The sequence below is a fragment of the Mixophyes fleayi genome, chromosome 5 (assembly GCF_038048845.1).
Source record: "Mixophyes fleayi isolate aMixFle1 chromosome 5, aMixFle1.hap1, whole genome shotgun sequence".
In the NCBI taxonomy this organism is placed as follows: domain Eukaryota; kingdom Metazoa; phylum Chordata; class Amphibia; order Anura; family Limnodynastidae; genus Mixophyes; species Mixophyes fleayi.
This window is the reverse complement of record NC_134406.1, coordinates 50,339,428-50,365,725: the sequence shown is the minus strand read 5'-3', so window position 1 is coordinate 50,365,725 and position 26,298 is coordinate 50,339,428. Positions and strand designations below refer to the sequence as shown.

Genomic DNA, 26,298 nt, shown 5'->3' with positions numbered 1-26,298 from the left:
CAGTAATAGTGCGCATTGTTATCGTTAATACGGTATTTTCAACCCAGGGAGCCGCAAGCAGAAATCAGTGTTAAAATTACCATGTTAACGGTAATAGGTTTAATGCTGCGTTGTAAAGGGGGGAATTTAATCCATACTGTATTCTGACCATGCCACAAGCCCCTGATGAGACAACACTTCACACACACACACATATATATATATATATATATATATATATATATATATATATATATATACACTGTTCTGGCCTTTATCATATCCACTATAGATTTGTATGAGGTAGGAATAACAAACGCTACCGACTGACTAAGATGAAACAATACTAAATTCCAAAAGCAATATTGACATTCACCTATTTAATAAATAAATATAGCTGTATTTTGTGTTTGTGCTCACTATGTTATATTGTAGTATGTTCCTCAGCCCTTGTTTATTTTACATTCATTGTCCTCTGAACTTTTTAGGCTGTTTGCGCAACTGCCCATGTTGCAAAATAGACATCACAAAAGGAATTGGCAAAGTGTGGTGGAAGCTGAGGAAGGTGTGCTACAGGATAGTTGAACACAACTGGTTTGAGAGTTTTATCATCTTCATGATTCTTCTCAGTAGTGGAGCACTGGTAAGTGAAATGTATAGTGTGCGTGAGGTTTATTCAAATTATTACTATAGTGATTTATTTACCTTCTACTGTGCAGGTAGAACATTTGTGCAGTTATACTTAGTGAGGCATATACAATACCTTGTTTGTTTTTTTTGCTGGGGCAATATTGTAGAAATTATGGGAAATTAATTTTCTAGATCATGTGGGCATTAAAACCCCCACCCATAAGCTCCCACAAAGGAAAATACATTGTTCAATTTACCGGAACTCTACATAGCAGTTTAGTAAAACCAACAATGTGACGGAGTATATCCTCTCCCATCAATTACAAGACAAAAAAAGCTACACACCCACCTCTAGTACTAATACACTACTTCGCCAAGTATTTAAACAAAATATGTCATACAACAAAGCCTATAGAGTTTATCAGCAAAGGTAGGGACCACAAAAAACCTTGATGGGCTACATCCAGCTTGCAGGCATTCCGTTGGACACTCCCATCTTTAGATAAAGATTATAAGGGTGCAGAATAGAGATGCAAAATAGAGAAGCTCCCTCCTCCTTTAAAAAAAAAAAAATGTCACTTTTTGGTAAAGGAATGGGACAGACAACTTGCAAGATAAATGTAGTTTAATAGTAATAGTTTAACATCTGAAAAAGCGGTACATAATGACAGCTGGCATACTAGCTAAGTGCACATCACCTCTTCTCTTGGACGCAGTTATCTTTGTATTCTCATTCTTTGTTATTCATTATGCTGCATAAGTTAATATTAATTGAAGGGTCGTATTTTGAAATAAAATAAAATTACAACATGACAATGTCATATCAAGAGCTACAATGTTCCTGTGTCTGCCTGGAGTCGTCACTTGTGATGTGTAAGTGATATACTGTCCCTGGAAATTAAATTTAAATGTTGGACAGTGCTAGATTTGTTGCACTTCTTGGCAGTCCTTTTCATATGGATTGTCTTCTGAAATATGCTTTTTATTAATCCATTCCTTTACTTTCCCCCAAGTTAATAAAAATGCATCCAATAAATGGAATGGGCGTATCTGCACAATAGGGTTCACACTGTGTAAAAACTAAGTAATATTGAACTCCATTGTTTTCCTATGTCTCTGTTTGGATGTGGAAATTGAATAGTTTTGCATTAATAATTGTTAAACTTCCCTAGGGTGACACAGAAATGACCACATTAGACATCCTTCCTGCATAGCATAAGCATAATCTCATTGAGTAAAATGATGTCATTATCTTCCATGGTTTACTGTAAGAAGTCACATTAATTACTTTTAGGATGGTGTATGATTTCTAGCACTCATCTTCAATTTAAAGGGACAGATTATAATGGGATTATAGTGACTTGCAGAATGTGACGTCATATTCTTCTTTTATTTTGCTAAGCACTGAAATAAAGGTAGCAGTCATTTGGCTTAAAAAATAGAACAAATGAAGTATTATGTTACTTGAAAAGGGTGGAGGGTAGAGATGATACTGCATTTGTGTTAATGTGTTTTTCTTGAACACACAACTAAATGACCATTTTACCAATGGGCGGCTGGCAATATTAAGCGGCCCAGCAAGCAGTGGTCCTGTCCTCTCATAAATCTGGATTTTTACCTATGTACTTTGGATACTGTAAAATAAAATCAATAAAAATGTTATATATCCCCTGGGCGGATATATAGGTCCAGCTCTAAATTAGGCCCTATATGTACACTTACTATGCAGCGTGTAAGATATTGGGCATCACTTATGCAGTGCACATTTATTCACATTTAAAGTTTGCACCACTGTGGCATTGCTATGTTTACTTGTGTATGTCTGCATCCAGTAAGGCAACCAAACAAAGTGTAAACTTCTGCTTTGTTTATCTGAGCATGCACAGTAAAACAGGGTGGGATTTTGAGTTAATGAAGAGGCGGATTGGAGACGTGTAAGTGCAATTTATCAGCAGCTCTGATTGGCTGGAGCTCTGTCTGGCTATTTGCCTACAGATCCCTCATGAGTTTTAAATGAACTGCATTGTATACGATGATGTAAAATAAAGATGGAAATTAAGAGAGTGTTATTATTAGTGTTCTACCTCTAGAACATTACCTTAACCTCCACCAGCCTGGGGGTTTGGGATGAACCCCACTGCTATTCAGCTCAGGGCTGGTTTGCCCTTTTGAGAAGCCCATATATTTTTTGCATGCCTGATTACCCAAGGGATTGGAGCCCTGTGCTGACCGCTGCAGGACTAGTTCCCTCCATGACAGGAGGACCCTACGCTGCAGGTCTCCCTGTGGAACTAACGCTATTTGTGCACCACATTAGTGGCAACTACCCCAGGCTAAGAGCGCTGGTACTGATTTTAATTTAGGGTGAAGGCACATTGTTTTTGTTGTTTTTTTTAAAAAAAAACCCAAAAAACATAAAATAATAATAATATTATATTTTTGTAACACACTTTAAATGCCAGTCATCATCAACAAGTTGATGATGATAACTGGTGTTTTAAGATACTTAAATCACATCTTGATACAGCCCTATTCTTACATAGTATTTTGAACTGCACATATCTTAAGTTCCGTTTGGGCTGCAAATTTGTGTTCTACTCCAAATAAATCCCATAATGTACAAATAATTGTTTACTTTCCTGGTATGGGATGACATAATGACATGTTTAGCAGCCTTTTAAGATTACAGGATAATGCTAACAAGAAAATCTAACATATTCTACCTATGGGTCTACTTTTCATTATTTGTATTTTTTTAAAATAGGAATCTCGTATATGTGACAATTTGTGTGGTTGGCACATCATTAAATATCAGTGTTATCCATGCAAGTGTTCTTTCTTTAGTTATCACAATCAGCTATAATTTAGCCAGAGAGGTGAAAAGCGAACTCGCTATGTGTGAAGTTAGCAAAACTCTTCCTCGTTGCCGTGGTGATGTAAACGAAGGCCTTTAGTTCATAATTTATATCAACTTCATGCACAGTACATTTTGTCTTGAACACTTGTCTTAAAGAAATTTGTTTTCCAGGCATTTGAAGATGTTTACATTGACCAAAAAAAATCTGTCAAAATTATCTTGGAATATGCAGACAAGGTGTTCACTTACATCTTTGTGCTAGAGATGCTCCTCAAATGGGTGGCGTATGGCTTTAAGAAGTACTTCACTAATGCATGGTGTTGGCTGGATTTCTTCATAGTTGGTGTAAGTATTATGTATATTTGTTTCATTACCAGTTTATTCGTTTGATTAAGATTGTCACATGAAATTGAGTCTCACATATGATTTTATCATTACAATAACATGTAACTTTTTGTAAGAACGTCAATATAAAGTCATAAAATGTTTTTATCATAGTAAAAATAGAGCAAAATGTAATGTTTTTATGGCTATATCTTTCAATGTATCAAAATAAATGTTCTGTGGAGACCAATTAAATATCTTACCTAGATACATTTTGTAGATAACATTTGCTTCTAAAAATGATTTTGGTTGAGTGTTACAGACTGACCAAAGTACATAGGTAGAGATGGGTGGCCCTGTTTATCGTTACACAATTCTGAGAGCCCTCTGTATAGACCCCACAGACTTTCAGCTGAGTAATTCTGGAACTGCTTCAAGTTGGTGAGAAAAAAAGAATTAGGATTGGTTTTAAGGGCTCTTTTATATTCACAATAATCTGAACAATAAGTCACTGAGATTTCCCCGGATATCCATCAGCTACATCAGCAGAAAATGGAAATTTAATGTTGTATATGAAAGCCACTTTGGGTTACAGACAATATTGGGCCAAATTTTTATTGTTTATTTGGTTTTTCTGTTAACTACTCTGTTAATGTTTTTCTTAAGACTCCCAAAGGTGAAATTCATCAGACAGCGTTCATTCATCCAGACCTCTTTTCTGAAAATGTAATTTCTTTTCTCTTGATTGTTACGGCTTTATATGTCAATTTTTATAAATATATTTTTCTGTGAGGGCAATATAGATGGGAAAATAAAGATTTAGTTCCCTATCAACAGAATATGGTACCATTCCATTTGGCATATTACCTTTAACAAACGTTGTATTTCTTCCCAGCACAATCATCTCAAGGTAGAGGATGGGAGCATTCTTAGAGCAAGCGGAAATGTTTAATGAGGCCAGAAATAACAGATCCTTCCTAGCCTGCTTGGAAGTACAGTCATCATAATTAATGTTATATGATTACATTTTATATTTGCTTCTGCAAACCGTGTATGGTTCCTTTTCATATTACATCCACATGGCACTGGGCTTAGCAGCCCAGAATTGTAACCTTCTCTGTCATTGGCTGTAAATTTCCTGCTACACATATTGGTAATAACTCTTGTAAAAGACGTCAGGGGTTTTTCCTCAATACGCACAGAAGCACCTAACAGCTGTTATCTGCAATGAAGGCTGATGGAAATAAATTAAAATTAACATATACTGGTTCCTTCATGTGGTCCTACTTGGAGACGGATTGTGATACATTGTATGAACATGTGGATGAATTACAATACCCATGAGCCATCAGGGGGAATTAAATTCCCTCCAAAGTAGCGCCGCGCTAAAACTATAACCGTCATTATGGTAATAGTGCGCTTAATTACCATTATTACGGTAGTTCTAACGCCGGCTTTTTGCTGGCAGCTCCCTGAGCTGCCAGGGGTAATAACGGTAATATCTATAACGCGGCGGTACTAGTGAGATATGGCACAGGTTCAAGGATTGTTAACAATTTATGGCTTCATAATCATAGGGGCATATTCAATTGTTTGAATATCCCACCGCGTTAAAACTATTACCGTTATTACGGTAATAGTAAGCTGGATTTCAGCTCGTGGCCCAGGGAGTTGAGAGCTGAAATCCAACGAAAAAACTACCGTAATAACCTTTTTTACGCGCACTATTACCGTAATAATGGTAATAGTGCATGGAGCGCGAGATTTTCCGTCCACAATTGAATATGCCCCATAGTGTAACAATGGCTCTTACATCTCTGCTACAGTATAGTGGGCAGTATGTGTTATAAAGGATACTTGTAGTCTTCGCAAAGTGTACATAGCTATTTCAAGGACTGAACCAATAGTCATAAAAATCCAGACTATCAGTACACTAGGAAGCAGTGGCATCACTGAAGCACGATGCCGTGTTGTAGGCTGTATCCATATTCATGTCACTTTTAACGGATGCCAGTTATTTGATTGGTAATATCCTAAATATCAGTTTGGCACACACAATGGCTGCCTACATTGTATACAGTTAACAGGTATGCGTTTAAGGTAGTGTGTAGTGTTGTCTGTAATTTTACATACTGAATAATGGAACATTAGCAGTATATCTCTATAAGTCTTAGTGATAAAGAATATTTGTTTTTCATTGCTTTAGTCTTCAGGCGGTGATAAATGTTTGTTAAAATAATCCATTCTAAGCTTCCTTTTATAGCCTGTGTCCTGACTAATGTACTTTGTTAAGATATGATCCTCATGACACGCTAAAATTTGTCAAGCATCCCAGAGCATATTTATTTATATCTATTTATTCACAGTGATTGAGCTGTTTTGCTAAAGCATTTTACATGTACAATATGCTGAATGTTGTAACTAGAATCAATGAAGAGAAAATTACCAGCTTTATGTAGCTAAAAACATAAAGAGACAGGATTATGGAAATCTCTCTTTGGGGTAAAGTAAGGAGATGGCAGAAGATTGTTTTGTCTTAAAGCCTATTAGAAAATGTGCAAAAAATAAAGGATGGGGGTTTAACTCTACTGAATGATACACTTGAAACATCGATAGAATATGTTATATTTATACCAACTTTGCTTCTCCCACTTTGACCAGTATCGGTTCAATAACCAAACTAATTTCAGCATTTTCAGTGTGAAATGAATGGGGTATTTGATTGATTGTGAGAAGCACTACAAGTAAATAAATTTTTTTTTTAAGAAAAGCCAGGCCCCCACCTAAAGTCCATTACTGGTACCAGTGTTATACAGCCTGGGTGGGTCCACTAAACTAGGGGACAGTTAATATGAGGCCTCCTGCTAAAGGGAAATCCAGTACCAGGCTAGACAGTCTTGCCCAGTCATATTGTAAAAGGGAAACTCACAGCTTGGGGTACCACTGTTATAGTGTGTGAACCAGCAGCAGCCTGGACATCATGGAGCTTGATCCCCTATGAGGAGGGGACTGCAAAGAAAAATGAACGCCCTCCACACTCCCAAAGACTACCAGCCCCATGCTGAAAGTTGCTGGGACTCTTAGTGGCATTCATGTGCACTGGGTTCCAGCATAGGAGTCAGCTCTTTAAAATGATTTGTGGTGCTCACGATACCACCCCCTGTATGACTGACATGGCTAGTGGCTGTGGAAGCACACATATTTGGGCTACTCAAGCATCCACAGAGCTGGCTCCTATGAATACCACTGTAATGGGAAAAATTGGAACCCCTGGAGTGTCAACTTTGCCACAGTATAATGTTACCAGGATCCCTAAGACCCCTCCCTATTGTATATGAAAACATAGTATATACAAATTATAAAACTAAGGTATAAATAAATAATATGCTCTGGATAACCTTGCTGACCACTTAATTACAGCGTCCTTATCCAATGGGAATTGTTTCCTCCTTAAATCCAATGAAAAATGTCCCTAATTTGTAAGCCAAACGGGAAAACAGATGTTTTCCTTTTCATTAAAAGTAGTATTTAATTGGTAATCCCTTAAAAAAAATCTTGTATTTCACAGAATATAAAAACAAACATAACAGACAACACAAACTGCTCCTCATAGGCCACTTCCACAGAATGACAGTCACTGCCATTCCCTTTAGCCGCTTAACCAATCACAAGCAGTTTCCTACTCGGGCTGTGATGTGATCAGCTGACAGTGGAGGGGAACTCAGAGACTCCTTGCTCTAATCACACATCGATGAAGATTAAATGAATCTGTATTGATGGGGGGAGCTCCATTGATGTCTATGGCCCATGGAATGGTAATGAATAATATTGGCCCCCTACAGTGGCAACAGTAAAATAGAGACAGGTCCCACAGACTCCTGTCTTTTGATACCCAAAGAGCACCAAACCCTCATTCATAAATTTCTTAAATATAAAATAAAATATTCTACCTTGATTCATTGTAGTTCAAATGGGAAATCATATATTTTCATCTCTCTTTATCCATTGTATTGTCACCTATACCTTGGAATGGCCTCCAATAAGATATTTTTAGGATTGAAGGATTATTACTCTATATTAATAAAGTAGTATTTATTAGGATTGCCTTCCTGCCTTATTGCCTTTTAAGTATAGTGAAGGTGGTACTTACAAGATATGAGAGAATCCCATTGTGGTTGCTGTTGTGTTATTCTACAAAGACTTTTCTTTTCAATTGAAAGCCGGTCTAAGCCCCACACGTTGATTCCCTGGGTTCAATTAGTACTTCTTCTTCTAAAGCCCCAACGATAGTTACCAATTATTCTTTTCCGAATAAAAACTGAAGACCCTGCACAACACAGTAGTTTTTTAATATATAATTGAATTCAAACTCAAAATGTTCAAATAAATGACAAGTACATAACCATTAGCTGTAACACAATGAAACTTTGGAACACTACCACAGTTTTTTCAATTACCAATACTAAAGAAAGTGGTAACAATAACATTAAATCCATCATATAGTCTCATCATCTTACCGCACCAGCACAGGAAACATAATCACATAACACATCAACTTTACACCAGCAATACATGCCACCTAAATACCAATACCTAAGATTTGTAACCAGAAGGAATATAAGAAACCCAGAAGGATCTCACTTTTATTTGGCTCATTGACAAATATCAACTTAATTATAACATGTCACTGTTAAAAGGCATTTAGGGAAATTATGTTGCCCCTTCTGAATCCTCTCCTCCAATCTCAAACCTAGCCAATACCTTTGCCTGACATAGCCTTTCAACTGGACTACAACACCCTGTTATGTCCCTATCACGTCTGTCTACTATAGAAGAATCAGAGTTACATGAGATACATCAAACCCGGGTCTTCCATCAAGTTATACAGTACCGGTTATGAAGAATGTCTTACTGAAGCCACAAGAGGAGCTTGCTATCCTGAAACATAGAGAATAGCACTCTTTGTATTACTGTACAGTATGACTGCAACTTCAGGAGAAAACAGCAGGCTATTGTACATGGTATTGTACAGGATTAAATAAGAACAACATGAACACTTTCTGAGACCATTACAATATCAAAGAACTGGTCATAGTTTGTTTACAGGAAGCTGTTTATATAGGCCACAAACTGTGGTAACAAGGCTCAGGTACTGAAAACTAATTACCATCAGCAGATTATTAGGCCATTCTCAGATCAAGGATCACAGACATAGTAATAATGAAAAGGATGTAACAGTTTTTTAACTGATGGAGTTCAGACAGGACCATGACTGTCCCCATCTACATTTCTTCCAACCCAGCTCCAGTGTTCCTGATTAGAGAGACAGAATTTACACCCATGATGTTTATTTTCATTTGCACCTAAATAATTCTTTAAAGGGATGGTGTTTAACATTGAAGTTTTAGAATAAGATACAACAGGCAAACATCCGTAGTTGTATTGCTTGAAAAAGGAGAGATTGTCTAAGCAAAAAAACTTTTCTTTCAAATATCTTGTGCTTTGGGGTATACCATAATTATACAAACACACAGGCTTTCTGCATAAAAAAACAAAATAGAAATTTAAAGCTGGAAACTGTCATTAAATAAAATGAATAGGGAAAAGCTGTGATGCTTTATTAAAATGTCTGCGCAACAAGGATTCTTCACATCTTGACGGCAGATACCAAAATTTTCAGAAAGACAAGCTTTTCCTGCCTGTGCTAGATGGGCTATTTTATGTGTCTGCTCTATTGTCTTTGCTAAGAAAGACAAAGCCACAATTACATGGAGAGAGTTCTTGTCTCTGAATTTCTCCTAATTATGTACAGGATGTGTACATTGTCTTCCGTGGAGTTTCTCTACATCAACATCCTTGAAGTATTTTCAGTATCTTAATGAAATCACTGCTTTCGATCCTGTACTGTTTGAAGTGAATAGCAGCAGCTATAAAATTGGAGCCAATTGTAAAATACTTTTCAAATCTTAACTGTTCCTTTTATAGCCATAGGGAAGAAAACAAGCCATGCTGGGAAAAAGTGAAAAGTCACATTCAACCTGAATGCAAAAATAATGCTTTTTGCCAAGGCTAAATAGACAACCCACAGTTCTCACCAATTGATTATCAATTTCATTCAAAACAACTTATTTTATTAATAACATTTTGTCTGGTTTTTTTTATATATTTTTCTTTTAATGCTGTGCTAAATAGTTAAGGTAGAACTGCACGCACTCAGATATCAATTATTTAGAGCATTAGCAATTTAAGTCTCTCTCTTATGTGTTCGGGAACAACTCTCAACATTTTTTGCACCTTTTCATAACAAGCCAACTAAACAAGTCCAGTCTGCTTCATACAGAGAAGATTGGCACGTTCAGATAAAGTCTTACTTTGTTCTATATGTTGGATAAACCTTATGTGCTAAGGGACTAATCTTGGAGCCACACAGTCCTCTTGTGATATGTATGGACCTTGGAGTTATGTGACATTATGAATTGTGAGATTCATGCAAAGTGTATAAGTATAGTGTATGGACGGAGTAAAAATACATGTACAGTGTACAAATGAAAATAAATATATAGCAATAACTTTTAATTTGTTTTAAGTGTTTTTATAAACAAAAATATTATCAAAACAAAGCTATTTTCCTCTTAGTAGTCTAAAAAACACATGACTTTATGAAGTCTTAAAATACAGTATATGCTTTTTGGGAAATAAATTTATTTGAAATAGACAAGTGATGCTAACATATGTATAAACTTCTGTATATAATATATGTTATAATGTACTTCCTACTGTAAATGATATGGCTATAAATCATGGAGGAGTACTTTGATCACATAAAATCAGGAGGGTTTTGTAAAGGGTCAAAGAAATCTGAAATAACGTATAATATATGAAATAATTTACAGTAGGTGGTGCATTATTCTTTATAATACACAAATATACACATATATACAAATTTTCCTAATGAACATTAAAGTGATGACATCAGAACTAATTAATACAGATATAATTTACAGGAGTTCATATATATATATATATATATATATATATATATATATATATATATATATATATATAGTATTTTCCTTGAACTAAATAATTTAAGCCTCGGGTCTTGTGCATTTATATGGCACAAAGCCTCTTGGTGACATCTAATATTGTTATTATTACTATGCTGCAAAGTTGCACTTTCTAGGTGCATTTACTCATAACTCTGATTGTGCCACTTGGATTTAAATTAAACACAACACCTTTCTCATTGGTCGACAATGGGGAAGAGAGGGTGTGTTTAATGATTTCAATTAACATGAGCATGCCCTGTGCACTTCTTATCTTCTGTAGTGCTGCTGCCAGCCGCTGCTCCTCCTTGTCAGTGATAGGCTGGGAGTGGAGTGTTGGGCCGTGATGTCATCACACACACACACACACACACAGCCTGTCACTGAGATGGAGAAGCAGTAGCCGCTAAGCAGCAATAAGACTGACATTCCCCTACTCTGCATGCTGCTTGCTGCACACAGGTACAATGTGGTGAGGGTGGGGTGCAGTAACTGAGGGGGGGGGGCATTCTAGTGGGGTGACTGATGGGAAGGGGCTACTAGGGTGTCTAGTGCCCTTCATCCATGCTTAAGACCAACCATACTTGTAAAATAACTCTCAAACTTATCTGATGTGAGTTAGCCAGCTGTCTAAAAAGGTTTTGGATCACTTCTAGTTCCCAACAAATTTCCTTCCATTAGTAGTATGTACTTAAAATAAAATGTACCTGTTATAGCAAAGTACTGAAAAGCAATAACAATAATACAAAGTAGAAATTTTGAAAACACTCTTCAAATTGAAATGATTAACAGTAAAAGCAGCATAAAGGCCAAGCTATGAAAATTCCCTGCCAAAACCTTTCACAGCAAAATAGTGTACTCTTTAGCCAATTCTTAATTTTTTATATAATACATTTTTTCTAAAATTAAATGCTATGAGTAATAGACTAGTAGTCTTGTAGTATATAGCAAATGCCTAAGAAATTTTGAAATTCTATAAGAAAAAATATGGTTGTTTAAGAAAGAGAAGAAAAGCCTGATTTTAAGCCATAGAACGGGCTTCTCTCTACTTATCAAAGGGTTATTGGCGGTAGTCCCCACTGCAAGAAACTTTCAATGGGTTTCTCCAGAGAAGGCTACCCTATGCAATACATGGGGAAGGCTGTTTATCAAGGACAGTGCGCAAGAACTGCCTCTATCCTCCTTTCGCTACTGCTATCAAAGGATGGTGATAGCAGAGAATGAGAGAATGTTAATGGAATAAAAAAAATTTATTTAAATAAAACATTTTTTCATTTTATTAAAATATTAATTTTAACAGTTTTTTTTAATATTTTTAAACCTTAAAAAGCCCAAGTCGGAGCTTCCAATTCCACTGCACATGTGTGAAACAATAAAGCGGGGTCAGGCATGCTCAGATGCCACCTGACTGGCTGGCGAAGCAGTAAGACTCCTTGTACGTTTGCCAGCTAGTAAATTAGTACACTGTGACCATACAAGGTTTTCTGTCACTGAGATAAGAGCGGTAGGAAATCTTTGTTAAAATATGGTAGCTCAATCTTTATAAGACCACTGAAGATTTGGGAACTTATTGTCAGAGCTCTGTGTTGGGGTACTGCACAGAGGAGTCGACATGTTATTTAGACAAACTTTGTGAATTACATGACCTAGCAGACTGCTATTAAACTGATATTTCCATGTTGGTATTTAGGTTAGGACATTCTTTGTATCTTTTTCACAGTTCTGTTAACTTTTTCTAACTCAATTTAATGGTCCAATCATTGGGCCAATTAGATTTCAAATATGTTTTTATCTGGGCTATGAACGAAGACAGATTCCAGCAGTGGCGGAACTACCAATGATGCGGCAGGTGCAGTGCACCAGGGCCCATGGGGTTAATGAGGCCTGCTGCATTACAGATGCAGAGGGTCAGGGCCCCCCGGTTCCATCCTTCCCGCCTACCTGCAACGGGACCCACAGATTGCTAGTTCCGCCTCTGGATTCCAGCCATTAAAATTGAGATATTAAAGTTAATTTGGGAAGCAGAAAAAAACGCAGTGGATATTTTTGGATACACGCATCTTATATTTCTCCTGTGCAGTTAGACTACATTCTAAAGGAGCCGATATTTTATACCTAGAAAAATGGGCACATCATCAGCAGCCACTAATTCCGCAGCGCTGTACAGAGAACTCATTCACATCAGTCCCTGCCCCATTGGGGCTTACAGTATAAATTCCCTAACACATACCCACACAGATTAAGGTCAATTTGTTAGCAGTTAATTAACCTACTACTGTGTTTTTAGAGTGTGGGAGGAAAACCGGAGCACCAGGAGGAAACCCACGCAAACAAGGGAAGAACATACAAACTCACAGATAAGGCCATGGTTGGGAATTGAACTCATGGCCACAGTGCTGTGAGGCAGAAGTGCTAACCACTTAGCCACCATGCTGTCCTTGATGCCCACCTGCCTTCCAGCCCAGCATGCTCCCTAACATACACACAGACAGACAGAGAGAGAGACTAGGGTCAATTTGTTAGCAGCCAAATAACATACCAGTATGTTTTTGGAATGTGGGAGGAAACCAGAGCACCCGGAGGAAACCCACGCAAACACGGGGAGAACATACAAACTCCACAAAGATAAGGCCATGGTCAGGAATCAAACTCATGAACCCAGTGCTGCGAGGCAGAAGTGCTGACCACTAATTCATCGGGCTGCACAAACGCACAAAAATAAGTAGGTAACATCACAAAAAAACAAAATATAGCTTACTAATTCAAGAACGCATGCAGAGAATTAATAATCTTTGCACAGAATAATGTATTTTGTTTCTAAAAATGTGTAGAAAAATAATTTAAAAACTATTGTGTGTTTTCTTTTAAGACTCACTCTATATTCATTGACTCCTTTTTAGACTCTGTCATACACCACAGCTTGTTTCAGGTTTAGGGTCTGCTCCCGATGCAGTAGACATGACTGTATTTTCCATTTGACTGAACCTGTAAATCATAGTGTAGTGCGCTGACCCATTCTGTCTATATGATGTTCAAGCAATTTGATGCTATATGCAACAGACCACAACTGAGTTCTCCACCTGCTGTCCTAACATATTAATCCCATAAACTAGGGCTATAATGCTTTTTAAATGATGTGTGTGACAAGCAAATGCAACGGTTTTCATATTTAAAAGTTATACCAGTTCCTTTATGTGCTTTGTCACATGTAGTTTAATCATCTGCGGCAAAGAACTATATGCTTTTAAATGAATGATGAAATAGAATACCATTATTAGAAGTATGTATTGTTGCTGGGGGATACGGAGAAGTCTTTGAGTGTACCATTCAGCCAGTGGGAAAACAGATTGACAGACTAGGGTTATATTAATATTATTATTATTTGATTAGTTTTCATCTAGAATTGGAGTATTTTGGCTTTTATTAAAGGAACCATATACTGCATTATGATAGGACTTATATACATTTATTAGTTGTACACAACTGCTAATTCCAAAGTTCAGAGCGATAGTCCCTTCAGCTACTGCAAGTGTAATTTGCATGCTCTGCGAAGGGCACTGGGGAGCAGCAGCTCTGCTTTAAGTAATTTTTTAAAACATGTACATGCACACGAGTGCATGTACATGACAGATGCAGATTACAAATGTCTACTATAAAATAGCATTGCATTACAAAACCAAAAATATTATAGATATAATCCTTATTTAAGTAATTGTGGGCAGAGAATTTTTTTTTTTTTTAACATATCCTTGTAGGACAACTACTGAATACAACAGGCCTGGTGAACCTGTGGCTCTCCAGGTATTGTGAAACTACAAGTTCCAGAATGCCCTGCCAGTTAATGGCTTGCTATTTGCTGACAAAGCATGCTGGGGCTTGTAGTTTCACAACACCTGGAGAGCCACAGGTTGGCCAGGCCTGGAATACACCCACAACCAGGGGCAGGCTGGGCTGGGGGCACGGGGGCATCTGCCCCCCAGACCATTCCCACAGTGGACTACTTTGGGCTGGGTCACTGGGCACCTGCCTTTTTTTCTTTTAAAATAGATTGCTGCGTCAAGACTTGCCCTCCGGGCTAAAATTTGTCACCCCTCCCCTGCCCACAACCACTGGTTTTATAGCATAGACACAACCAGCTTGCATACAGTTATTTAGAGGCTAGTACAAATTAGTAATCCGTACAAGATACAGAACGATGGAATAAATATAAGACTTGTAGTGGACCAATTTTGAATCATTAAGGTTATTGTGAGGGGAGCTAAAGGAACCAAAAAGTCTCCCACTGCAAATACATTACAGAATACCACCTTATAAAATGCATTGCCTCACAAAAAGTAATAATGTGAGATGTATTCCTTATTAAGAGTGTAAATATAGGGATCTACAGTGGTCAAAGTGGAAATTTCTAAGTGGCGGTATGGAAAATGTAAGTGAATGAAATGTCATAGTTTTACAGTCTAAGCAGTAGTAGAAGTGGCGGTATGGCATACCACCATATACCTGCTAACTTCAACCAATGGGGATCTACATCATTTGGCAGTAACTTTGCTATAAACCAGTGTTATTGATCCATACTTGGCTTACAGTGACATATAATGAACAAATTTCTTGTCATAATGTATTAAATCAGGATTAATCCTTGATAACTGGTGGTGTTTCATTCTTTCTTGACCAGACCCCTATTTCACATTTTATACAAGGAAAAAATAGGTTACATACAGATTAGAATCAGTGAAACCAATGGAATGTGTACAAGTGAATAAAATCATTTCAGAAAGTCAGGACCACTGTGTATGTGAACAATGTGAAATGTGAAAAGTTACAAAGAAGTTCACTGTCCATGATTCATTCCAGAGTTACTCTTACCCAGTAAATGCAACCCCACAAACAATTGTCTAGTTTTCCTGAGTGTAGAGCTACCAAATATGTGTATGTAAGGTATGACAGAGTTATGTTGTTTAAAAATAAATGATATGGTTTTGTGAGGTAATTCTATTTTATATACCAGAGATTGGTAAATATGTTTTAAGAAGGTCACTGCTCTACTTATAAAGAAAACCTTTATTTGCAACAGTGGTGGAGATGGTGCTATTGCTATGAATGGAGCTTGTTTTTTAAGCCCAAACTACTTCGCGTACATTAGTTTGCACCAGGCACAATGCAAATGTGCAGAAATTAAAATATGACACAAGAACAAATTTAGGCCATATATCGTGCTGCACTTATTTATAGAGAAACAAAACAATTACCATGACATAGTATCCTGTCAATGATGGAATGACCCTATGAAGGGGAGCAGAGGAAGTACATAGCAGTGTTAGGAGTATATTCTGCCTCCAGACATACACAGATCTTGCAATTTGTCACCTTGTTCAGCAGATGGGAAATCATTTATCTTAAGTGACTTTCGCATGCTGAATGGGTGCAGCAGGTGGGATTTACATTCCTAAATCCAGGGATCAAGAGGGATTAGCACCTTCATATCCCGAAATCATGTCAAGGACGGGAAGGTTTAACACAAAGCCCTTACGACGTATACTCCATCCAAGGATCTTGATTTTCTTGCACCATAAATAAAAAGAACATTTTTCTTATGACGTTGTTGATATAAAGTCCTTTGTTTCTAAATGTTTCTTCAAAATAAGCCAAGTGAGTCAATGGAATGGTTGTTTAATTGTTTAAAAAAAATATGTCAAATATTAAACATAGACAGTCTAGGATGCAGGTTTTTAAGGTATGAGGAAACATTTTTTGGGGACAGTCAGGATATTTAAAAAAACATTGTATTATTGTTTCTGTAGTCTCTGCATATTGAGGTAAAGGTAAAGGACATGCACACTTTAAAACAAATGCATTCCATTAAATGTACTGGCCCAAAGCTTCCAGGCCAGATTCAAGCCCTAGCTGTTCCAAGCATTCTACAGGCAATGTGGGAGAGACAGCTACTGTTTAATGCTGATGTAAAGCATCCAATGGATCATGGCAGGGTGTAGTTCTATGCTACACATTTGGAACACAGGGCTGTGATGACACTGCCGGCTGCATCTCCCCCACCATGACTGTATTTTTAAAAGATACAAGCGAAATATTCTAGGACTGATAGAAGCTCCTGCAAATTATATTCCTGGGGTCACAATGATAAAAAACAAACCACATACATATTTCTTCAGCAAATACTAGCTTGATTCTGGATATTATTTAAAGATGGCATTACCCTTTAAGAATAAGTAATGTGCCTTTAAACACTGGTTCTTAAAATGTGGGCCTTTCCAGCCCTCCTTTGAACTAATTTACTGATAATCTTTGTTTATGGATCTGAACAGAGTGGGTTCACTGATCAGATCAAGGCGTATCAGGTAACACATGATTGTTGAGTTTTTATTGAGTCAAATTAAACCCCTATATTAATAGAACTAGTGGTGAAAAAAATCTTGTGACACTGTTACTCAGTATACTGTACTAAATGGCTCTTCAATCAAGCAGTTGGGTATGTACCACAATTTGCCCATGAAAACCAACAACGAAAGACGTTCGGGTGTTAATTTAATTTGAATACATCTGATCAATAATTTTGCATTTCGTTCAATCTGTGCAGATTTCAGTAGCATGTCTGATAGCAACTGTTGAGAGTGGCCAAGGGCAAGTGAGCTCCATGAAGTCTCTCAGAACACTGAGGGCACTGAGGCCTCTTCGAGCCTTGTCCAGATTTGAAGGAATGAGGGTAAGGTTAAAATTCACCATAAATACTATGTATGTATCTAAACACTTTTCTTTCACAGGCAAATAACATATTTTTTCCTTTTTTACCTCTTCCTAACTTGGTGATTAAGAAAAGAGCTACAGTATAAATAGCATTACAGAATTTATTTCAATGTCTGTAGTGGGAAATTGAAATAGACTTTAATGGTGGGGAATGAGTATTAGTTGTCATTATTTTCTTTTAGAATTTATCCACTTGCAGGATAAATATAACCTTATGCTTGATAAAAATAACTAAATAATTAAGTACATTGAAATAATTGTGTATCTATGCAGACTGCAGCTCCTTTCTAATTGTTAATAATCTTTGCCTCCTACAGGTCCGTGGATATTTTTCGCTGTCATTTATTTAACAAGGACAGGTGGAGATGGTGAAAGTGTCTTAACAGTTTGGGTTCTGCTTTGTGTCTCCATTTAGGTGTCTTTAATAAGCCTCATAGCTACTGCACTGGGATTCTCCGATTTTGGTCCTATTAAATCTCTTAGGACCCTCAGAGCTTTGAGACCGTTAAGGGCATTATCACGGTTTGAAGGGATGAGGGTAAGAATACAACAACATGGGGTCTATTTGAGCCAAAAAGCATGTCAAGGACCTCATTTTATTTGAACTTGTAGTCAGTAGATCTGTATACACAAATGACATCATGCATTTGATATACAGTAGTTTCTTCTCTATTTCTACATTTGTTTCATCTCTGTAAAGGGATTCGAAAATTCAAAAAAGCGGGAGATCCCATTACATAAAATGAATCAAATCATGAAAAGATTTCAGATGAGGGTATGTCAGCGATCAATCCATGCAATGAGTTATCCATAACAGTACACAAAATCTAGAAATCATTTTGAAATTTGTGGTGTATTCCAACAATTGTTTTAAGTTCTAAACCCATGAATACATTCATTGCAACAACTTTCTTCTGAAATACTTTTTTTTTTTGCCAGCATGCCAATTACCTTTTCTTGTCTGCATGTTCATGTTTATTAGTCTTTTCTGTATGTCCCATTGTTACTTTTTACACATACAAAACTCACTCATTTGAATGCCATTTCCATTGTATAAATGACTAAAAAAATTATTTTCAGAGCATGTCTTTGCAGTTTATGGATGCATCCACAATAGCCTATCATAAGTAGCATCTTGATATTCCAATGTGAAAGGGAGTAATGATGATTGCCACATGTTTCATTGCACAATATAAGGTGTAAGAAATTATATCTGCAGGGATTAATGCACTTTAGAGTGAAGAGTGTCCATTTTTGTGCATGACTTGTACATGACAAAGTTATGACTGCTGGTTTACCCAAACTGTACTATTAGCATGTTGTATGGTGGCTGGTGAAGGATATCAGCTTGTAGCCATGTGGTGTATATCGTACGCTCTTGCTAGGGTCTGCACTGTGTCTGTCTCAAGTTATGTTCCTGTTACCAGTGTCGACTTGCCTTACTTCCTCACTGTATAGCGCTTCAGAATTTGTTGGTCTTTTATAATTAAAAGATAATAATAATTAAGTGAATTATTACATATGTAGTAGACAGACAACATAGGGACCCAGCATTTGCATGGACTCTTTACCCTTACATTATTAATACCAATGGATACAGTACTATTCAGTGAACAAAAAACTGTGAGATCACACTTTACTAAGACACTTAATTGGCTCCCAAAACATTGTGTGCTAGCCTGTATGATTAATAAATGATAAGTAACGCTCTTTAAAATATGTTGTCCTCCAATAAATGAGACTAAACAAAGTAGTATTTTAGGAGTGAGATCTGGAAGGTTTTATTTAATGAACGAGGGGGTGCTAAAGTTTAAGGAAGTTGGACTTTTGCACAATGTCCCTCTTCAGATTTTTCCACCTCCCCAGAAACCAAGATGCGCTTCTACTTTGCATAGACATCTCCTAAAAGTGTAGAATACTCATCAACTTTGGTGTTTGCTGGGCGGACCAACTAGGCTTATGTGAAAAAACGAAAGCATTTTGTAGTACGCATCAAGGGGCATATTCAATTAGCTTCCAGGATTGCGGTATCACGCGGCTGTGCACATAAAGTGCAATTACGGTACCGCCACATTCTGCAGTGTAGGGGTATCGGGAAGGAGGTGGCCGCAAGTAGCCGCAATCCCGGAAGCTAATTGAAGCTAAAAGTGTGCTTTGTAAATTAGGAGCAGAGAAGACAGCTATCTACTCTGCAAATTAACACCGGCCAACAAATAACTTAACTGTCAATGATGCAATTCCCAGGTGGATTTGTTTAATTTCTATTAAGAGTCTTTGCCCCCAAGTGTTCTTTAAATTAAGCAGCTCTAAAATATTCCTTTTTCTGCTCGGCAGTAATCAATTCTGTTGTTGTACGAGTGTTTGTAGAGGGTTTAACTGCTTGTCTGACAACAATTCAGCATTTGGAACTTTTAGTGTTGGCTGGATAAGGCAGTTATTAAATACCACATTAGACTAGATTTGATTGGCTTAAAGGATGCAGGAATGGAAAATAACCATGAGACACTGGTCTTAGAATATGTAGGTTTGCCTATAATGAGACTGTGGTGCTGCAAATATAGTTTTGTTAAAATATCTGGCAAAAACAATGATTCAATCAATCAATCATTTTATCGTCCCCAAAAAATAATTCCAAATCAGTTAACGACAGAGATGTTGTATGTGAAAGAGCTGGGAGAGGAACGCACAGCCTATTGACAGTCATGCTGACAAATAAGCATTGCGCCAAGCACATGCTAAAAGCCTATTAATGCATTTGGCTGTGTGCCCTGATTCTTCCACTGCAGTAAACAACAATTAGCGATATTTGTAATTAGGTATTGTTAGAGGGAAGTTTATTTTCTCTAATTTCCTTTCAGTTTGAACATTTTTTGTTCAGCTTAATTTGAATAATTGCACACACACCAGAATGAATAGGTCTTAGCAAGAAGTTTCATGCAGAAAAATCACTAGATTTAAACCCGGGTTTTAAATCCTGTTGAAGAAAGATGGCTCTTTTATTCATATCTGATGGACCTGCCCTAAGATTGTGAATGTCTGGTGCTGTATTCATGGCTTAATTTGTACTATTACAAACCTGGCATTTCCTACCTACCCATCTTACACCCTTTTACACCATTCCAGACACTGACAAGTATACGTCAGCTCTGGTTAGACACATTCTTAATGCTGCCTAGTGCACGATAGCTGCTAACTGATCTCTCTGCTCTCACTGCAATTATTAATAGAATTTGGTAAACTTATAAATGTGAGTTTATCACAAGTATAATGCACAACTGACCTGTTAAATATCAGGCTATCTGGAACCCCTGACTATCCCATTACAAGGCCACTGTTTGACCCTTTCCTCCACATGATTATCTATATTTCTACTCTTTTATTTTGCATGGTGGACCCCTTGCCAAGTCTTTTAGTAGAACCGATCTGGACACTCGTTCTCCCCTTACTTTCTTTTACTAACGCTTCTCCATGTTCTCCCCTGGCCTTTCTCACACACTGCTCCTCAGGTATCTGGTGTCTGTTAGAAATTTTATACTTCTATCAATGCATTGTTTCTCTATGTAATGCTGTACAGGGGCAAACACAGGATTTGTAGAGGGGGTTTCCATACCACGCCACCAGTGGGCGTGACCAGCATGCATGGGGGGCGTAGCTATAATTTTAGACAGTGCTTGGCTGCTCTCCAACTCTTCCTATCCCCATAATATACATGGGCAATGCTGCATGCACTACTGATAGGTACACACAGCTCTCCCTTTTCAAGCAGAGCCGTGTGAAGTGGGAGCAGGGTCCAGCCACCTCAGTTATACAGTGCCCCAGACTTGGAGGGGGTTTCCAGGCAATAGGAACCCCCCCCTCGGTTTGCCTATGCTGTAGTTTGATTCTTAGCATCCTCTTCACTTCCTCTCGTTGCCCTTTTTTCCTTTCTGTATTCCTTCCCCCTTTCCCATAGATTTCTTTTTCCTTTTTAGTGTTTTTATAAGATTATGCAAAAAACTTCAATAAGCTACTGTATGTTTAAAACCTCAGCAATCCTGATATTATATTATTATTATTATCGTAGATTTGTAAGGTGCCACAGTGCCGTACAGTAGGGAAAACAGGACATACATAAAACAAGAGCACACAAGGCCGACAAAATAAATGCAGACATGAAAACAAAGGGTATGGAGGAAGCTCCAATAGTTGTTGTTATGCAGTTGGCTGAGTTTACATTTTAAGCGGAAGAGGGCACAGCTGAAACAAGAAGCACGAGTGTGGCTTAGAGCTGTGAGGGTGTATTAGTGTGAATAGTATCATCAGGTAAGCTTTAAAAAAGAGATGGGATTTTAGATGAGAGAGAAAACTCAGTCTTGCAGCAGCATTTAGGATGGATTGAAGTGTGGCTATATGGGGGTTCCAAATGCCAGATAGCAGGAGGTTGCATTAGTCAAGATGGGAGATGATGAGAGAATGGCTAAGAGTTTTGGTAGCATTTTGAGTAAGAAAATGTCATATTCTGGCAATGTGTTAAGGTGAGACTGACAGAAGTGGGAGAGAACAAAAACACAGTTGTTGTCAGTGCTTTACACTGCATATCTGTGTGTATATTCGTTCATATTTTGATCAAAACATTTAAGCCTGCATTCCAGCATCAAGGGCATTTAATTGTATGCAACATGATATATATTGAACACAGGCTTATTTCTTCTCTGGTTTTGTCTCAAAATATTGCCTTATGTTGTCTTAGCAGCTGTCCATCAAGCCTATTTTAGGCTCATTTGGGTATGGCTTACAAGTCAGCCCTTGCTTGATGTAAGCCCTATACCAACCTATACCTGGGAGGTGAGTGCATCTGATTTTAACTGCATTTTAATGGTGTTTGAAGCATATAGGTCAGTATAAGACCTGCATACAATGAAGTGCCCTTGACACTGAGATGTAGGCTAAAATGTTTTGAGCAACTAATACCTCATCATGTTTTCATTTTGCTAGATACACACAGATATGCAGTGTAAAGGATAAGTGCTGACAACTACTGTCTTTTTGCTTTGTATACATATATAGGCATTTATATTGTCATGCAGCTGGTACCATATATAAAATGGGATACACCGAGCACAGGCTTATTTCTTCTCTAGAACTGGAAGAGAGTCTGGATGTGAGCAATAAAGCAGAAGGGGGAGTCAAGTGTGACACCAAGGCAGCGGGCTGGAGAGACTCAGGTAAATGTGGTGTTATTGACAGTGAGGGAGAATTGAGGGGAGGTGGTGATTCTGGCAGTAGGGAAGATAATAAACTCTATTTTGGATATGTTGAGCTTTAGGTAGTGTTGGAACATACATGTCAAGAAAGCTGACAGACAGTTGGTTACACGAGAAAGTATTGGAGGGGTCAGGGGAAGAGAGAGAGATTTGGGTGTCATCAGCATAGAGGTGGTACTGCAGGCTGAATGAGCGAGTTAGTGCTCCAAAAGAAAAGGTGTACAAAGAAAAAAGTAAAGGGTTAAGAACAGAGCCTTGTGGGTAGAGGGAGTGGAGGGGAGGATGAGCCAGAGGTAGAACCACTAAAAGAGTGGTTCGATAGGTAGGAAGTGAACTAAGAAAGAACAGTATTATGAAGGCCAATGGAGTGAATGGTGTGTAGGAGAAGAGGGTGATCAACAGATCAATATATGATACAAATTCAGATTTTATTGGTAGTTTAAAAAGTCATAGGGACTTACTTAGAATTAATTGCTATATTGACATGGCTGAAAGGACAACTAAAACAAGCAAAATAAAACACTATAATATATGAATCCTCAAAGTAAAATATATTTTTCAGTCTTGTCCTGATTTTCCACACCAATAGCCATCTTCACAACTTTCGGACAGCATTTAAATTTGTTCTGATTTAGGGTAAACAGCTTAAATGATGAAGCTTAGTATGTCACTTGGGTTGGGTACGTATTAACTACGAGGATAATTCCAACACGCACTTACAAAAAAAACCGATTGCACCAAAAACTAATACAATATACACAGTCTTACCTGAACCCCGAAGATCCAGATTTCCTATGGCACCGGCATGCTGACAGGCCGTCATTCCGAACACACAGTTCTCCGGCAGTACAGTCTGACGTCAGAGCGCCCTACAGCAATGTTAATTTAAAGTGGCAATGTCTGGACCCTGCAGATTAAGAATATATATAATTTAAATATAGTATAAATAATATCAAAAATAAAATATTAGACTCAAATATAGTTTCAATGTATTATATATTATTTTATTACACTACAAACTATGCAACAAAACCCAGGCTTATTGCTCTCAATTAACTTTTTTTTTATAACAAGCAAGTCAGCCTTTGTCTGCTACTTGTAGCAGACAAATAGATTTCCCACTTTATTCCTCTATCATTATTCTTCTATCTTGCTCTTGCACTTTTTCGACCATGTCTTTAAATGATACTAATCACGATTGACAAACTAAAAAAATTAATTAAATAATTGAATTAGTAATCAAATGCATGTTTTTTTTTTATCCTTGGGTGATACATTCCTGAAACACCAAAGTTTAATGTACTGTATATTATAAAAATACTACGACACTTTGCAATCCCTAAAACAAAATGCAAATACTTTATTATGGCCATTAACCTTTAAAACAGACACATAAAATTACCTTTACTTGCTGACATGGTTTATTGTAATGAATATGGCCTCCATTCTATGTATTGTGCATTGAGGGCTTGGACATATTGTTGGGGCAGGTGTAGTATTAAAAATTGCTTATTGATTAAGTACATTTGTAATAGAGTATATGTATATTTGAAGAATCGCCTTTTTGACATTGCAATAGTCATTCCTTACTGAATAGTCATAAGCCATTAATATCAGCCAACACCCGGGGTTATATGTCCGTTTAGTTTCACTCATTTACTAATGATTTCTTAATGCAGAACATTATTGGGTATTAGCTAAAACTACTGCTGTATAATAAAAAAAAATATATAGGCTGTGTTGCTTGTACATTTATATCACATTTTATTATAATTTAGAATGTCATGCTTGGCTGAATTGGTGAAGGAATTGTCAACATGATAAAGATTTAAAATATAATATAGATTCTCAGTGAGGTCAGAAGATGGCCCTTTGTGAGTCATCTCCCGTCAACCTACAGATCAGAAAAAGAAACGGTAGCAGTATTATCAGTGCAATATCTACATCAAGCTTAAGTTTAATTGTTTTTTATTTGTTTACAGATGAGTTATAGGGATGAGTAAGTAGAGATTAAGTAGCACACAAAAATTGCACTTTATGTTCATTGATTCATGTTCAAGTGGTAAACTGTCTGTACATGGTACGGATACACACTGACACCGGAAAGAGGGCAAATCCAGCCTCCTGGAAGTCATTTCCGTTTGCTGTTAAAATGTAAAATTACATTTGATCACTAGATAAAATTCTAAATAGTTATAAATAGTCAACAAGAGAGCCGCCATACTTGCTTGTACAGGACTCTGAATATTTATGAGAAAGGCGATAAAATCCACTTCCCTTCAGGTCCCACGTATGGTAAAGCAGGCATAGGAACCTATCCTCACCTGTTCTGTTAATTTGGTCTTATTAAGAAATTAAATGGTGGGAAAATATTGTTGGTTAAAGAGTTTTGGTGTGAAATAGGTGAACTGTACTGGGAAAACTGACCCATATGACCCTATGAAGCATGAACAGGGGAAATAGTCTTGCTTAATGTAATACTATCTTGAGGTCCAAACCATTTAAATGTCAAAACACCCTTCTATATATTTCCGTCATCAAGTAAACCATTCACCCAATCAAAGAGAGACACATGCAGCCAGTACACAGCTTCCAAAGCAGGGTAACATCTGAGCACTTAACTCACACTGATAGAAAGTGCTGATTATTTGGCTAATAAATAGAGATGAGGGACACATTCAAAACTGTTCCGCCCAATGTTTGTTGTTATGCAGTTGGCTGTGCAATTTTGTGCGTCACGATGGCGAAATCTGCCCTTAAGTGTTTCTGTTCATCCCCAACCACACAGCAGAATGAACTAATGATCATCGTCATAGCAGGCTCTTTTCAATGAAAGAATTAAAATAACCACAAGAAGAAATAGGAGAATAAATTATCAATTATTATTGATTACATTAAAAATATTTTTTGCAGGCCAGCTCACATGACAGCTTAAATTGAAAGCACCTTTATATTTCATTTCAAATATAATGTACCTCAAACGAGGAAAATGTGTAACATACCATTCAGTATCACTAATCTTATTTTAACAAACAATATATATGGCTGACTCTTCAAGTAAAAATCAAGGCATCCCTAGATTGCACCCCTGCAAATCCTTTCTGATTACCTTGTGTAGCAGTGCTCCTCCCAGTGACTGTGGGAGATAGCTCTTGGTGATCATCTGTGTGTATGTCATTATTGGAGAGCAGCTACAATGAGTTCCTTTATTTGCTTGACAGGTTGCAAGATCCAATACCTTCAAATATAACTATGATTTTAACATATATCTTTAAATGAAATGCTGTTTTGTTTTGCAGTGAAAAATATTTTCAAGCCCAAAACACATTAAAATATCTGGCAAAAACAGTCAAAGCTTACAGGACAATTAAACTAGAAATGAAACTGTTTTTCATTTGAGCTGAACACATTTATTGCACAATGAGCTAATTCATAAGCCTTCATAATGGTCTGAAAA

At 37.2% G+C, this 26,298-nt stretch overlaps 1 protein-coding gene across 2 annotated transcripts in view; it reads left to right on the top strand.

The window, feature by feature from the left end:
- LOC142158305 (sodium channel protein type 5 subunit alpha-like) overlaps positions 1–26,298 on the top strand; it is a 289,400-nt gene that overhangs the window by 229,429 nt on the left and 33,673 nt on the right. Inside the window, exons 19-21 of one of the 2 annotated variants that reach the window (XM_075212169.1) lie at positions 468–622; positions 3,638–3,811; positions 18,014–18,136. In XM_075212169.1, coding sequence (XP_075068270.1) covers positions 468–622; positions 3,638–3,811; positions 18,014–18,136 — 452 coding nt within the window. Of the gene's footprint in view, positions 1–467; positions 623–3,637; positions 3,812–17,431; positions 17,558–18,013; positions 18,137–26,298 lie in introns of both variants that reach the window. The other variant, XM_075212168.1, reaches the window with a different exon arrangement.